Source organism: Pogona vitticeps, chromosome 3 (genome assembly GCF_051106095.1).
Source record: "Pogona vitticeps strain Pit_001003342236 chromosome 3, PviZW2.1, whole genome shotgun sequence".
NCBI classification, from domain to species: domain Eukaryota; kingdom Metazoa; phylum Chordata; class Lepidosauria; order Squamata; family Agamidae; genus Pogona; species Pogona vitticeps.
The window spans coordinates 56,346,335-56,363,819 of record NC_135785.1 but is presented as its reverse complement, the minus strand read 5'-3'; the positions used below and the strand labels follow the sequence as shown (position 1 = coordinate 56,363,819).

General features: G+C 38.8%; 1 protein-coding gene across 25 annotated transcripts in view; it reads left to right on the top strand.

Moving 5' to 3' along the window:
- The window catches only part of SH3PXD2A (SH3 and PX domains 2A), a 338,938-nt gene extending 324,233 nt beyond the window's left edge, over positions 1–14,705 (top strand). For all 25 annotated transcript variants that reach the window (XM_020788969.3, XM_078389476.1, XM_020788973.3 and 22 more), the window contains one exon: positions 97–14,705. In XM_020788969.3, the coding sequence (XP_020644628.3) occupies positions 97–1,977 (1,881 nt within the window). In that variant the 3' untranslated portion in view covers positions 1,978–14,705. The remainder of the gene's footprint in view (positions 1–96) is intronic.
- The last annotated feature ends 2,780 nt before the right edge of the window (positions 14,706–17,485 follow it).

The following is a 17,485-nucleotide window of genomic DNA, read 5'->3' as shown; positions in this document are numbered from 1 at the left end:
TTGCGAAACAATGTGCAGAAACTAGAGAGTAGCCCAGATTTTTTTAAAACAATGATAACTATAACATTGCTTTGTTCTCTGTTAAACTCTTTCTAGGTCATTGACAAGAATTCTGGTGGCTGGTGGTATGTGCAGATTGGTGAAAAAGAAGGCTGGGCTCCAGCATCATACATTGATAAAAGGAAGAAGCCCAATTTAAACAGGCGAACCAGTACTTTGACCAGACCCAAAGTTCCTCCCCCTGCACCTCCCAATAAACCGAAAGACTCTGAAGAAGTAACAGCATCAGGAACAGTAGTTTCAGGAGATGCCCAGGACTCTCCTGACAAGCAAAAATATGAAGAACCAGAGTATGATGTGCCTGCCTTTGGTGTTGATTCTGAATCTGAGCTGAGCCAGGGAGAAGAGGGTAGCACATTCCATATTACAAAGCCTTCCCCTATATCATCCCTCCAAAGGGCAAAATTCAAAGTTGGAGAGTCTTCTGAGGATGTGGCTCATGAAGAAGAAACCATCTATGAAAATGAAGGTTTTAGGCCTTACATAGAAGATGCTCTGTCACATAAAGAATCCAGTGGAGAATCAGATTCCCAAAAAAGTCCCTCACTGTCATCAATCCAAAAAAACCTTCCCTGTTCTGTTTCCCCGAAGTCCACCCTTCTGAAGCCCAAATGTGACAAAAGCGTTCAGCCATATCTTGGAAAACCTCACTACTCGCGGAACGAGGAGACAAAGCCAAGGTCAGCTTCCGATGCTGGCTTAAGTACACTGCCCAAATCAGGCATAAAGAAAGATACTGGGGAGACTGCGTCTAGCAAAGCAAAACCTGTAGTGCGACCCAAACCTTTCCTGAACAAAGCAGATTCCCAAAGTCAGGAAAAGATGGACATCAGCACTTTACGCCACCAGCTGAGGCCCATTGGGCAGCTGAGAGGTGGACTTAAAGGTTCAAGAAGTGAAGAGTCTGAAAGTCCGCCTTATACTGCCTCTGGAAACCTAGATGAGTCCATCCGAAGAAGTTCTGCAGATCTCATTACATCTCCTTCCAATGCTGCATTCTACAATAGTCAGTCAGCCAAAGCAGAGAATGAAAACAACTCCTCAAAGTGTCTCTACATAACTACTGACTCTTACCAGAAGGTTCAGGATTCTGAGATCAGTTTCCCAGCAGGAATTATGGTGGAAGTGCTGGAAAAGCAAACGAGTGGGTGGTGGTATTTGAAATATGGAGATATCGAAGGGTGGGCTCCTTCTCACTATCTGATGCCCTCAGATAACCAGCAACGAGAGAGTACTTCCTGTGAAACTAACATCTCACTGGCCAAGAACAGAAAAAATGAAAACAAATCCAATAGTTTGGAGAAGATAGAGAAGAAGGTCCAGGCACTGAACACCATCAACCAGAGCAAGAGGATGCCTCCTATTCCCAGCAAACCTCCTGGTGGTTTCTCCAAAACCTCGGGACCTGTCAAACTACGAAACGGAATTAGACAGTTAGCAGTGAGACCACAATCGGTGTTTGTCTCACCTCCGCCCAAGGATAATAATCTGCCTTGTTCTCTCCGCAGGAACGAGTCTCTTACAGCCACAGATCACCTGAGGGCAGTACGCCGCAATTCTTCTTTCAGTGCTGCTCAGTCCCAGATTAGCGATTCTAAAGTAAAACATGCTGATCGCCTGGGCTCTGAGGTTTCTGACACAACCGCCTACCTACCTACTGACCGTAATGGAATCCCAGTCTCCACAGTCCGGCCCAAGCCCATTGAAAAATCCCAGTTCATTCACAATAACCTTAAGGATATCTATATTGCTATTGCAGATTATGAGGGGGATGAAGAAACTGCTGGATTTCCAGAAGGTGTCTGCATGGAGGTACTGGAAAGAAACCCCAATGGTTGGTGGTACTGTCAGATCATGGATGGAGGGAAACCTTTTAAAGGCTGGGTGCCCTCAAATTATTTGGAGAAAAAGAATTAGAGCTCCAACAATTTTTATACACATTAATTTATACTTTCCTACTATGTACATAGGCGGATGGATGGACAACACCAAGATGTGTTTTCTTTTGTTTGGTCAGTATAAAAGAGACGGTCAAATGGAGCTTAGCTATGATCAGCAATTCTGCTATCTTCAAGAGGGTGTTTGAAGGAATTGGCTCGTTCAGCAAATGTCAAGAAAAGGCAACGGAAACTAAAACCTTGAGGTTTTGTTATTTGGTGGCGCCTTTCACAGTTGGAGCCCAACAGGGTACATTAGCCCATCCTCCTGGACATAATAATAGGAAACCAAATGTGTGCCTTTCACAATATAGTCTGCTTGAGAATTATAGGGAGTTGGTGCCAAACCTGGACAAGTTAAAAGGAAAAAAAACTTGTTCATTTCTTCTATGTACAGTGTGTAAAAGCATCTCCAAGCTGTGGATGGTTTTTATCCCAAGACTTCTTTCAAGTGTGCAGAATAAGGGGGAGGTTTCTCTGAGGAATCCAACATCAACCCTCAGCTGCTTTTTCACTATGCATTCTTGGCATTGGTGTCTGAGTGCATATTGTTCATTTCCCCCCATGGGATCCATCATGCTATCCTCCTGTAATAATGTGTGTATGTGTCAAGTGTTTCAAGAAGTATCATTTTAAAAAAACACACCCTATTCTAATTCGAATTTGAGTATAACCAATTCGATGTGGTTCTAGGTATTTGGTGAACACTGAAAGCTATGTGTTGTGCATACTTCTTGTGCACACTTTGGTCTCACAGTTATTTGCCAAAATCCTCTTATGTGGTTATGCAAATGGCATAACTTTTTGGTAGTGAATTGCCTTAAGATAAGAAATCACTGCAGACATTATCAGTTGCATGCGGAGTCCTGTAACTCAGTATGCAACTGATAATGTCTGTAGTGATTTCTTATCTTAAGGCAATTTGCCTTCAAAAGTTACACCACGTGCTATGTCAGCGTAACTAGGTAGGAGGATGTAGATTAATATTTTACATTTAGGGTGTTCCAACAACCAATACTGATTTTTTTGTGTTTGTCATATAAAACTAAATCTAAATGCTATTCAAAGTCCCGTATTTAGATTGTGAAGTTGCAGATTTTCAGCTGAACACCTTAGTTGTGTATAGCTGAGGACAGGAGGCAACAGTTACATTAATTTCTCCTCATCATTTATAAAATACAGATCACTTGGCCACAGAGCACAGTTCCAGCTTGTAAACTAGACTGAAGCTCCTTGCACTTCAGCAGGTGTGGCTTCTTTAGAGCCATCATTGTGGGCCTTGTGTGTAATTCCCACACAGGGACAACCAGCTAAGATAATTCAAATTTTCTTTGCAGGATAGATCTTGACAATCGGGATCCATCGCACACAGAAAAATATAAATGGGTGAACAAGTCTTGAGTGCACCTTGAATGAATTGTATTTATTTTTAGATAATGGGTTTGGTGTTCTTTCTTGTGAAGGAAACAGCACTTCTGCATGTTTCTGGGAACCCAACCCCCAGTGTATAGAAGGGAACGAAAGGTCAATACTTGTAAGGAGTGTCATGCATACTTTGAAGCTACAACACTACAGCAATTGCCCACTCCTCATCCTTCATGCACAATGAGTCTCTGTGTGCACAAGGGGGTTGTGCACACACAGTTCTCTGTCATACATTTCACTGAGAAGGGCTGTGACCTGTGTGCCAGCCCCACTGCCCATGTCCAGAGTACTTCTCCCAGTGAAATAAGGGGAAGAATGCAAGTGCTGAAGATAAGAGTGCACATCAAAGCACCCACAAAATGTGGGATCACAGGCCAATAGAATTAGGTTTAAGGTAACAAAGTAAAGCTTACATATTCCCATGCCACAAACAAATAAAAGAGGGAAGACCCATCCAGATTTTAATTTAAATGTCCCCACTGGGAGAGATGCATTGCTGTTTATAAAGTCAAACAGGAGAGAAAAAGCCATGGATTTTACTATCTTCACAAACGTTTTTTGTTTGTATAACAACAGGGTGGTGGTTTTTATTTGTGAACATCTATGCTCTAGACATTTTTTCTTTTAATTACAAGCAGGAGAAAGTCACTATTCTATTGCATTCTCTTGAAGGGTTGGGAGAGAAGCCTTTGATATCCTCGAGGAGGCACTGAATAAGGGCCAAGAATATTGCTAAGCAGGATGTGCATGCTCACTGATGTGTGCTCCCCTTCCCCCTCATTATTTATGATTCCAAGAGTTAAAAAATACTTTTTGTGGGAGAGTGTGAAAATGTCAATAAGCACTGTGAGGGGGAGGGGGGGTTAAAGCATATGTTTTATGTGGCCTCAAACACCAGCCTATAAATAAATGTTGTAATGGTAAAAGAACCACCAAAAGGCCTTTCCTTACGAACACTGAAGATCAGCGCAGTGTGATGTCATTTTGAGGCCCAGCATTTTGTGTCTGAAGAGAAAAATGTTGGGTTTCACTGCAAGTGTTAACAGAGACTAATGGATAAATGAACTGCGCATTCTCTATGGGCATGTCATGTCTTCTGCCAGCTGGAAGACAAAAAGAACAGGAAGATTTTAATGAGCTCGAGATTTAACATGTTCTTCCAAACCATTGAGAATTTGCAATATTGTGAGATGTTTTGTCTTCCTGAAAATTTATAGAAGTCTCACTTGATGTTTGCCTCTTACCATTGTTTTTATTGTGAATTACGTCTATTGAATTACGAGAAATGTCAACTGATTGATTTCCACAGCTCACGTGACTTTCAGTATGATCTGTTAAGACACAATTAAAGTTTGTGATAGACCTCACTGTCCACTTTGATGCCATGGGTGAATTACCATGGAAGAAAGGAGTTGCTTGGGGAAACGAGAAGGGACAGAAGAGGCCTCTGAACACCAAAATAAGTCAGTGGGGAGAAGAGAAGTATCTGCACTGCAGTGCAATGGAAAATGGTGCAGATTTTAGCCTGAGCTCTTCTTCCTTAGGCCTAGGAGATTTGTGTCTCAAATGTTTCCCTCATTTTTAAAATTTCTACTCTTAGAATTTTAGCAGCCACTTACAGGTTTGCAGGAGCTGCTGTGAGATTATTATAGATGTATTATGTTCTTCTGCTGGACAGTATTAAATAGAGCAAAACCATAAAGTAATCTGCTAGATTGCAGTACTAATAGTAGTTATTTAGTGACTTGTATTAATGTTTATGGTTTATTTTTTAACAATAATGATGAGGAAGTGGTTCATTATTTTTGAATTAATGCACTTTAGCCATTTTAAAACCAAAATGCAGAAAAAATCCAAGTGCATTATTTAAAGATGCAGTATAAATTGTCATTTTTTTAAAAAAAAGTTCACCTATTTATTAAAATAATTTATGATTATTTAAAATTGTACTATACAGCTTTGTTCTAAAGATGCCATCATCTCTTGGGAAAGCAAAAAGTGCACTTCCCAGAATTTTGCATTTGAGCCATTGGACTCTCAAAATACAGTAGGTTCAGTTAGCAAGACTCAAACTTCTGCCGAGGAAAAGGAGAAAATATTTCTAATTGGAAAGAAGCAAAATTGGCTAGTAATATTTAAAAACATTTAAAGTCTTGAAGATTTTTTTTGTGGAGAACAGATCTAAAATGAGGGGTAAGAGATCATGAGATTTCCTTCCCCCACCCCATATTCCAGTAATTCTCAGTACATCATTGATTATAGTTGATTATTCTGCACTCACAATGCACACAAATCAATATTTGCTAATTTCATTCATGATTTTAAAGACGCTTCTCTGAGCTCCCTCTGAGAAAATATATTATTCACTGCATTTTTCACAATTCCTTCAGTGAAGGAACCATCTTTCCTTCATACTGTCAAAACTATTTTATGATTGTTTTGTAATTCCATATTTAATATTCATATGGTACAATGTAGCTATGTTGTCTGTAAAGACTGGCTTTTTACAGGTATCTGTTTATTATGAGACCAGTCACCCATCAACAGTTAATTTAAATTTAGATTATAAAAATGTGCCACAAGTAGGCCCCACAGTAGGCAGTTTTGTAATGTACATTATTAAAAAAATAAATATGGTGACTAGGTGAACTTCTGGTTAACCTCTGAGCTGTGCTCACTTAGCTCTGTATCCACCTGACATGCTTGATCTTGCTCCTTGTTCTTATAGAAACACATTTTCAGTAACCATCATGTAGGATGAGCTTAAAGCTCTTTTCATAGCTTCTGAAAGCAGCATTCAAGTCCAGAAAAAAGGGGCAATTTAAAGGGCACTAGCAAGCACCTTTTTAATTTAGTCAGTTCCACTGTTTCCCCATGCGTACTAGATCATATTATCTCCTGTAGCTCTTAGGTCACATTAAAAAGTTTTGTTTTGAAGAAATGGATTGTTTTTAAGAAGAGCTTTGCCCAGGGGCCAGGCAGATGCCCACAAGCACTTCTATAATTCAACTTACAGAAGTCAGTTTGCATCTATGTATTTAAATAACTAGTCTTTAGCCTGCATATTCATGTTCCACTACAAAAGGTCTGGAGTTTGTTCCCCTTTCAAAATCTGGTCTCCTATTTCAAAACCAATTTGCTTAAAGATGTGATTTAAGCATATTTTAAAAACCATGTAGGATGTTCAGAGTGATTTTGATGGATGAAAAAAATTCTCAGGAGCTGAGCTACTGAATAGAATATTTTGTGCAGTCAAAGAGTGCCCTCTTGTGGATGGAGGAGTGATTATTTGAGATGGCCTTTGTTGTATTCGTCCTTTCAAATAAATAGCTAAATAGAAATGATCGAGATAGGAAAAGTCAAAATACAGCTTAAAATTTAGATGAAGTCCAAAAATTTGAAAAGTTTATTCTGCTGTATACTGCAACTTTAATAATAATGAACACTTCTGAGTTCGTTATTGCGGTTTTATATAATGCCTGAAAAGAAACTCTTGTTGTTGGTTTTCCCCAAAGTTCTAATGAACACCATGTCTAAAGCTTATTTCTATTCAACTTTACCTGCATATGCTTTGTTGCTCTTTGTAATTTCTTTGTAACTGAAGCTTAGTTCTCTTACAAAAACCAGATGAAGTAGAAAACCTGGTGGTACTACCGGGTCTGTACCACTTCAGACTACAAATGGTGATTTTCATGCCAGAATAATCCACCACAAATTGCACATACTTTTTGTACATAAAAAATTAACACATCGGTTAGAATTTTCCACCATGACATCTTGTGTTCTGTGTGCTAAGATTTATCTTTTTGGGCAGAGGGATGTGGATCATTGTAGCGCTTAAGTCTCCACCTGCAATCTGGAATGGTACAAGCTGATAAAGTTTCACCAAACGTCATCTTCTATTTTGTGACTTCAACATCTATACCTGTTAATTTATCTACAGTACAGTATATTGAAATAGCTCTCTCAGGTGGAATAGGGGCCCCACCTTGGTTCAAGAAAGGGGCCTGCAGTGGCTTATGGCCATATGACCAATTACTTATGGAAGTGTCCTGTCTTTCTGAATCATTTTCCCAGGTAGCCCAGGCCAGAAGAGCTGCAGGGTGGCAAAAGAAAGAGAGAGAGAAAAACCAGGTTGCCAGAGTCACTTGGGCTCAGGGAACTAGCTTCTTTATTTTGTTTTGCTCTTTAAGTCCTAATCTGGCTTTCTGCCATCCAAGGTACTTGCCAAAAATCCATCTCTGGGTAAAAATTTGGCCCATTGGTTTCTTAACAAATTTACAAGGAATTAGGTCCCATGGAGTGCAATGGAACTTCCTTTTCCAGCATGTATTCTTTGGATCATAGACTTGAATGAACACAAAATAGTCTGGGTAGTGTTTTTGTTTGAGTCTTCTTCCATATGCACATTTCTAAAAGTGACAGGTATATAGGGTGGAAAATTCTGCACCAGATTCCGAGACAGGTAAAGAAGCGCATGTGGGTTTCAAGTTTACATTGCTGTCACAAAGAGCTGCATTTGTCCTTGATGAACAGGCTCCAAAGGTTTCCTTCAGTAATAGCACTGAACATTTTGACGAAGGCATTATAGAATTGTGTTGTTCTTTTTACTACTTCCAAATATTAGTATGGCATATTTTATTGTAAAATTATACTAATGGCTTTCCCCTGTTTATAACTGTGTTACTGCTTTGCATCATTTATGAGAAATAGAAGGGAATCTGTAAAGCAGTTGTTATTTTCATTATTAGTAGCATTTACAGGATAGAACTAGTATTTCAGTTTAGGTCACATTGTGTAGTTTTATTCATTTACAATTTTTTTTCCCTCTTGTGTTTTTCTTTCTGTTTTTCTTCATGGATGCCTTTTCCCAAAATATGTTGCTGTTTCAAGAGAAAATCCAAGCAGAGGATAAGTGCAATACTGGGGAAAAAAGAGAAAGAAAATAAAAACAGGCCCCTCATCCAGGACTTGAAAGTGGAACGTGCAGTGTGATTTTAAAAAAATCTGTCATTTTCTAATCATGTGTACCTAAGAAAGAAATGAGAATTAAGGAAAGGATAATTGAACAAAAAAAAAGGAGTGAGAAGTGAGATGTCTGGTACAAGTGGATTGTATAGTGTGAGTCTGGTTGTGACTGCACATGTGTATCACGCTCAAACAAGTGTGAATAATGTTGTGGATGTTACAGTGGCTGTTCAGCTCCCCCTTTTTTCTTTCTAATATGCTTCATTTCTTCAGTAAGGAACTTTTACATGTCCAGCTACACACATACCAACATAAGATAAAATGTTTACCTGTGAGAGGATCCAGCAGATCATTAGGAGGTCATTAGGAGATGTGTACAGGAAATGTGCTGTGAAGTACTATAGCTGGCATTGGATAGATGTGTTAGCAAAAAGCATTCTCAAACATACCTGAAACATGAAGATTAATTGCACAATTCTCAGGTAATCTCTTTTCTTTGTGGCACCTTCATGCTCAGTGTTTCAGAATGAGGAGACTTTTGAAAGGGGAGATGTCTGGTGAAGTTTCAGCTTGATCTTTTGCCATTGGAAATAACTGGATAATATTCATTACTTTAATGGCCCAAGATCAGTGTTTTGGAAAGTTTTTTTTTTTTTTTTTTGGCTGGGGAATTCTAAAAGGTATAATAGAAAAAGTAATTTTTCCAAATTCTCCTGAGATTCAGGGCTTTCATCTAGGCTTTGGGGGCATCTTTCTTTACTGTTTGAAAACTTCCCCAAACTGTTTTTTAACTTAAGAAGGTGGCGATGAAAAGTATAGCCTCTTTGTTTTGTATAATATATAGATAGATAGAAACACTCATGTTTCAAGACGTTAAAAAGGAGAGAAACACTTTTGAAAGGCATGGGCTGCACTCTTGTGAATAGTGTACTATGCTGTAAATGGTCTTTTTTCTAAAAAGAACTTAAACTAAAAACTGGCCGCCTTTTCTATTTCACAAAGTTACTGCACAACTGGAAAGTCAAAATGCCTATGAATTTCATCACGTATTCAGTTGGCAGACCTCTTTCATTTCAGTAATTATCCTCCTTGTTCTTAAACAGATCTCTTAAAATTTTACTTTTTAAAAAAAAATTACTTGCCAGAAGGAAGGGAGACTTGGCTTTGTTAATGAACCATGCCAAATTCAGTGAGCTCCACTGTTCCAATTTTAACATGAGAATGCATAGGGGAATAAACTAAGTCCCCTGGAATCACTTCTGTAAATTAAGGTTATGGCACGAGCTATGCCTTCTTGTACTGTCCAAAGGTCCTTTGCAGCAGTGGGCTTGCTGATTTTGTACCTCCATTGATTCCATGAGAGACATAAACTCTTGCTGGGTTTGATTTTAGAAGATCCCAGTTCATCACCTCAGACCTTATTACTGTAGTTGTTCGTTTCATGAAAATGAGTTTCACGCATATTTTGCATGTTTATGTACACAAATTGGCCAGGAGGACTATGCTGCTGACTATAATACTACATTTCAAATATCAACTGGATTTCAGCTGCTAAATAGAATCGATCTGGCACACTCTAAGCCACTGGTTCTTAACCTTGGGTTACTCAGGAGTTTTGGACTGCAACTCCCAGAAGCCTTCACCACCAACTGTGCTGGCTGGGGTTTCTGGGAGTTGCAGTTCAAAAACATCCAAGTAACAAAGGTTAAGAACCACTGCTCTAAGCCACCTCCTAGAAAATCCAGATATAGATGTGTACAATTAAATTGGGTATTGTACATAATCTAAGCATTTTACAGGTACTGTTTGGGAGAGCACAGGTTTCTTTGTAAATATTTTTTTTCTTTGTTTAAAGATGTGGGTATTGTTGTTATTGATGATTTATTGGAATCACTGGCAAGTTTATGGAAAACTCATCAGGCCTCAAAAGGGCTACATGCCCTTGCTCCAAGGTTTCTGTTGGTGCCTCAATTCATCTAACATATCAGTTCAGAGTTGTTTTATTTTTGTAATCTCTAAATCAAGTACTGTAGATGTGGCCTTTTCCAATGTCCTTGGAAGGTCAGCAAACATTTAGCTTCCTGTGTAGGCCCCTTTGCTATTCCTTAGCCTCTATAACTCTGCAATGGATAAACTGGAGAGTTTTCTGAAAGAGTAATTAAAAGATCCCTCATTTTTCAGAGGGGGTGTGCGTGTGTGTGCGTGTGTGTGTGTTTGTGTACGTGTTCGCAGGAGAGAGAGAGAATAAGAAGTTGGTAGGGAAGGGTAGAGTTCATATATTTGTTGTAGGGACAGATTTTGTAGGTGTGCCTTGAGTGTCGCTTTCATTTTGAATCATGGCTCTACCTTCAAAGTCTTTTACCTCCTCAATGTGATAACATCACTCAGGCCCGACAAGGCCATGGGGCAAATTAAATATGTCCCTTTCAGTCTAGGTTTACAGGGTGGGCTGGTCCCATGCAACACTATTTTAGTTGATGGCATGAGTGCAATGTTCTTCTTTAAAACCAAAATCGACAGAAAGCTTCACACTGTCAGTTTCACGTATTTTTCACGTGTGCAACGAAACAGCCACTATTGTCCTGTGTTGAGACTCCTGTTGGTATGAAATCAAATTTATAGGGAGGAGGGAGATGGCTTATTTTGGTAACAATCAAAACATAACTGGATCATGACTGGGGAGGAATTTATTGAATTTTCCATAAAAATAAATATATTGATCTAATGCTAAATTTTACACCTTGGTTACTTGCCAGCCAGAATCCTGTTGGTTACCAACACCACATAAATGCAGTGGCATAAAGTTCCCCACTGAATTGCTACTAGTTGACTGGTCACCACTTGTATTCCTTATTATATGCCTGTTATATAACTTTGCATGTGACTAGGAATACAAGTGGTGACTCATTAACTAGCAGCAATTTGCACTGTAGTTTATGCCATTGCCCACTGCCTTACACAGATCTACCTAACCAATAAGATTCTGGTTGTATTTTTTATGTTACAGTATACAGTATCATGATTCTTTGTTATAAACTGTGTTTCCCATTCTTGCTGAAAGTTTGCATCCATATGTTGCAATATCTGTGGAATCTGTATCATGAAGTTCCTAATTTTAAGAGGTAATACAGTACATTCTATATTTATCAAGCAATCTTTGCATCTGAGACAGACATGGTATGGAAGTTCATGAAAGACTTGGAAGTGGTTTTCATCACCATCAGTTGTGGTTTAGACTGTGGCTCACCTTTGTTTCAATGAAGTGAATTGTTAGTGAGAAGAGAGGGATGGAACCAGCTCTCAGATATTTTCAGCATCTTAAAACTTGCCTTCTGAGCAGTTTTGGCAAAACTTCACCTGCTGCATTAAGCCAAACCTGAATGGCCTTTGGTGTGGCACCAGATATAACAGCAGCCTTTTACTATGTAAAATGTTCGTATCCCACTGGAGAGTTTTTAAGGAATTTTTTTGAGATCAAGGCCAGGGAAAGAATGATCTCCATATGAAGCTAAAAAGGAGGGAAGAAAATATTGGGAAAGGGGAAGGCTTAAATTTAAAACAAATAATGACTAACATGGCATCTGTACTTCCAGTGGCTCTAATTGTTGTTGTCTAGCAGGAGGAGAATGAAACTGTTTGAAGTCTGGGAGAGTATGTGGGTAAGGAATGGTAAAGGATGTGTGACTGGTCCTTGAGCTGTGTGATAGAAACGGGCAGTGGAGTGTTTGGTTATCGACTTGTTTCCTTAGGAAGGTGTTTTTCTTCTAGCAGCTGAATTGGTTACTGGCACAGTGTTATGTTGAAGGTGGAGTCTTTCTTTGGAAGGCTTTTGTTTTAAGGAAGGATCCAGGAGGGAATCAAATGTGGTGTGCGTTTGGAGAGGGAAAGAGAAAAAGAGACCAAAGATATCTGTTGCTTTCAAGAGAATGTGGGAAATGGTTGGTAAGACAATCTTAAGAAAAAGCCAGATTGTTTGGCCGTCTGGAAAGTTAATAATGTTAGATGCCGTCCACAATAATAATAAATGTGTGTGGTGGTTTTGTGTTTTTTTTTTTAGTCAAACCCTTATGTGACTACTGTCATTCTAATTAAAAGTTTGGGGTAGACTTTAGTGCCTCTGTAATAGAAATAGAATAAATAATAAATAAATAAATGAAGCAATTGCTGCTTACTCGTGTTCCCTTTCAAAGATGGCAGGGAGCTCATGGGATGAATATAAATGTATTTGCATAGTAAACTGGTTACCACTAGACTGCTGACCATACTGAGAAATGCTATTTTTTTAGCAGTTATGATGTTTGCTTAAGGCAATGCACATTTCAGAAAAGAAAGCAGCTGTAATGAAACTACCTTGCAACTATTTCCTCATCACGTCTGTAATAGTGACTTGGCGAATATGGTCAACCTTAAATATATTACATTAGTTTATCCAGCACTGACAGTACTGTATAATGCCCCTTTTAATTTGATTGTTTCCCTCTCAAACTAATTATGCAAACATTTTGGCATTCAATTTAACAGTGCAGATTACAGATGGTAAATAATATATTTTTTGTCAAAAAATCTATTTGATGGCCTTTCATTTTAACTTACAGTATTGAATAGGAATTTGTGTGATACTTCGATTTCCCTCTTTGAGATTTCATTTTCAAACATGAAAATTTCTTGTGCTAACAATGAGTTCTTATGCTAAAGTATGTTGAAACTAGAATAGGCCCATTTTACTCAATGGAACTGATAGAGCTGATTCACCAAATCACTGATTCTGTGGATCTACTATAGTGCAATTTACTACAGCAGAATTTCAGCCAATAATTCTATCCTTATGGCTGTGGTTATAAGAATGGAATTAGAAAGGGTTGTCCTTGTTTTTCATATTCATTAAAGAAATTCAAAGAATACTATTTTGAAAAGATCACCAATACATTTAAATATCTCTTACACTTAAGGATGCTTGTGTGGGTTAATTAATTACTGCTTAGATCATAAGAGCCCTGTTGTGATATGTCAGCTATGCATTTATATCTGCTTTTACATTTCCAGCCAGTATGTTTACTAGCTGGTTCCCAAATCTTTATTCATGTTGCCAGTGGGAGCTGCAGAGATATTCGGCCATCTCTGTTGTCATTTGCTGTCAGTATTGAAGTTCATCAATCCTGACTCTGACATGAGTATTACACTGATTTTTAATATAGATTCACAGTTCTGTGGAGCACAGTGTAATAGTTGGAACAATTGTGTAATAGCTACCTGGGTTATTACCTAAACATGCAAACTTCTTAAATTACACAGTGACATGCTTGTTTTTTCTCCTCAGGCAACCATGTGGCATTAATTGTGATTTATGGCTGAACTTTTTTGTCTATGGCTGTCGTCCTGAAGCATGCCAACTATACTTTTGTACATGTTTTTGTCCCCACAATCCTATTTGGTGAATCTTTGTTATTTCCCTCCCGGTGAATGTGCCCGCAGGGTTCTGCACAGGTAGGCAACTGAGCCCAATTGTGGGGGCCCAATTGCATAAGAAGCCAAGCAATCACTTTCAGTTATACAGCTTTAAAAAACAACAGATAAGTAATGTGCAAATTGAGATGAACTCTAGTAAAATTCTTTTTATACCCCAGAGGATGTTGGGATGCAATTTTCAGGTCATGTGCAGCTGTACAGAAAGCTGCACATGAGTTGTGGCCAGAATCCTTTGCCACCCTGGGGGACGTTTCTTTGCATGATCCAATGTTTACATTGAGGAGTCACCCAAGCAATGTTGCCGTCCTCACAGCAAACCAGAATCCATACTATTTAGTGCAAAGGTGTTTTGTTTTGTTTCCATGTGACTGCTAAGAGTGTCTAGACTGCCACCTCTATTTTATTCCCAGGTTTTGCAATGTGAAGCCACGATTCAATGTTCAGTGTCTCAGGCAGAGAGGACTTGATAACTAACAGTACCTCACAGTTATCTCCCAGTTTACTCATTCTTCGGACCAAAGGTGGTGCTAATATGAACTTTAATTTATATATTTCTTTTCTTGGGTTTTCAGTGTGTGTTTGTTTATGTTTTTAGATCAAAGATATAGTGACCTGTTTAGCTAAAAAAAGATCTTACTGTCTTTAAAAACCACAAAGGATTTTTGAGACAGAGACATAGCTGTATGTTTTACTGACCATGGTTTTCATCTGGAGAAGGTGGGGTAAAAGATACTCTTATCTTCAAATGCTTGCAAATTGTAAAATAAATAAAAGTTCCAGTTGTTTACATGGTCTCTTCTATGTCCTATGGAGGAAAAATAAAGCTTGATCTTTGTAATCATGATCTGATTATTGACTAGCTGATTTCTTTCTGGACCTTATACTGTATAAAACTTGCTACTAAATCATCCTATTTCAAGCTTTGTTGCAAGAGTAAGTTGTTTCTTGACAGTTCTCAGAATGTCCTATACAACTCCTAGCAAAAAAATCTTAAACAATATTCAATCTGCAATACCTATGGCTTTACCTTAGGCACCAACTTAATGAAGCTAACAATACAGAAGAAAAGGATGCTGTTAAGAGACAGGAGCAATTCTTCAAAAAACAACAACTTTGAATTAAAGTTTTATGTAATGCAGAATCAATGCTTAGAAAGTGATTTCTAAAAAATCTTTTGATGCTGTTATTAGACCCAATGAAAGGTAGTTTATTATCATTAACAGCTGTATTTTTTAATGTTTTGCGTTCCTCTTTCTTTTAGTTGTTTTTTAAAAATATGAATACTGTAAGAAGGGTTGGATTCTCAATGTGATAAGCTGGTGCATAGTATCACTCACACTTCTTCCATACACTTTGTGCATCCTCAGAATGCACTACAGAACATAAGGCACAGCAGGAGTCAGCACTTGAAAAAAGGCAATTGCCATTCAGTGTAGTTATAGCAGCATTGTTGGGAAAAGGAATTAAGTGCAGACAGCTGGCCGGAAAGCTCAGTGAACAAGAGCACCTCAGTTCAGAATCAGGGGTTGGGAGTTTGATTCCCCACTTTTCCACCCAGGATCACAGCCACTCTTTGTACCCCTGAGCAAGCTATAGTCCCAGTGCACCACCAGAAGTAGAGAGTAGTGAACTACTTTTGCATACTTTATAATTAAAAAACAATTGAAAGAGTTGCCATAAGTAAGAATAAACTAGATAGCATCTAACTAGTTGCATCCAAGTTCCACACAGATCATGTCCCCTTTTGGGTGGTACAATAGGACCCCTGTATCCATGGAATCTGTATCTGTTGTTTCACTTACCTGCAGTCAGAAAATATTAAAAGAAAAAAAAAATAGAAATACATATTTTCACTATATATTTACCAGAACTGGCCATTACAGTGAGCCAGAGACCATGCTATGTATTCTGGTTGAAAAATACATAGTATGGTCTCTGGCTCTCTATAATATGGCCAGTTCTGGTAATCCATGTGAAAATACTTTTTCCTGGATTTTTTAAAATCATGCTGTGTATATCATTCACTATTATAAGCAGTTTTCAGCACCCACAGGGAGGGCTTAGAACTAATCCCCCATGGATACAGAGCACCTATTGTAACAGGAAAGTAAATGGAAAGCCACCTAGAGTGGTCATATTGACCACATAGGCGGGATATAAATAGAATAAATAGATAAAATAAATAAATATAGGTAGATGCCTTATATGGAATGAGACCATCGGTTTATCTAACTCAGCATTGTTGACACTGACTGGCTGTGGCTTTCCATAGCTTCAATCTTTCCAAGCTAGAAATGCCAGGAATTGAAAGCATGTGATATACTGGTGATCTACGCATTGGTTCTTAACCTTGGGTTACTCAGGTGTTTTTGAACTGCAACTCCCAGAAACCCTGACCAGCAGAGCTGGTGGTGAAGGCTTCTGGGAGTTGCAGTCCAAAAACACCTGAATAACCCAAGGTTAAGAACCACTGATCTACAGCCTAGGTTATTAACCTTTGTTACTCAGATGTTTTTGAACTGCAACTCCCAGAAACCCCAGCCAGCACAGTTGGTGGTGAAGGCTTCTGGGAGTTGCAGTCCAAAACTCCTGAGTAACCCAAGGTTAAGAACCAGTGATCTACAGCATTACCCTTAGGGATTTCGTTCCCTTTTATTGATGAACTAAACTGGTTAACACAGCCTGCTTCAGTCAGGTGTGATGGGTGATTGCCTTCAAGGGGAACTCTGAATTGCAGAGCAGTAACTGCAATATAATAAGGTATATTTTGCAACCTATAAAGCCTTAGGCTAACGTCGTATGTGTGCTTCTTACAGTGTGTGATGGGCATAGTGTTGACTTCTTTTTAGATCCGCAAAGCAAAATACTGTTTTCAGTAGCACATATGTAGAAAAAGGCATGTAAACGTGTTTGCAGAAACAAAAGCATTCTGCTAGGTGTATTCACACTACAGGGAACATACAACCACAAGCTTTGTCATACTAAGTACTTCATTGCCCATTTGAAGCAACACAGTAGAATATTGTTTCTTGGCAATTTATAAAATGGGTCCCAAGCACAGGGGAAGCAAAACAAAATTCTGCTAAAACTCAGTTGACCCCTGATGAAGCACATTCAAGGGAGGTGAGGAAACAACAGAGATTTTCATAGCATCTTGACAGCTAATAATGTATTGCATAGGCACGGTGTTTTTTAAAGATTTGTTGGGCTATAAATCCCACATTCTCCATTCCCAGAGTTCTACCTGACAATTCCACATGGTGGAACACCTAAATGTGGCTCACCCAGAGGAAAGGCCTGTCTGGAAAGGAACAGGAAGCAAGGGCAGAACAAGGCCTGCCCCAAGCTAAACCACGAAGCCTATACAGCTGGCTGTTTTTTCCAGATGAGCCACATTAGGTGTCTGTAAATGTGGGTTTGTAAGGGGAAACTCCCAAAATGGAGAATTCAGAGGCCAGGAAATCAGAAAATATAATGCCTAGTGTTGCACGTAAGTTTCATCAGTTGCCATAATGTGTTAGTCTACTGCCACAAAAACAACAAAGATCCCATCCAGATTTAGCTATGCTTGTAATAGACCTACTGAAACCAAATGGACTTCAGATAGTCAAGACTAACTTGGATGGTGG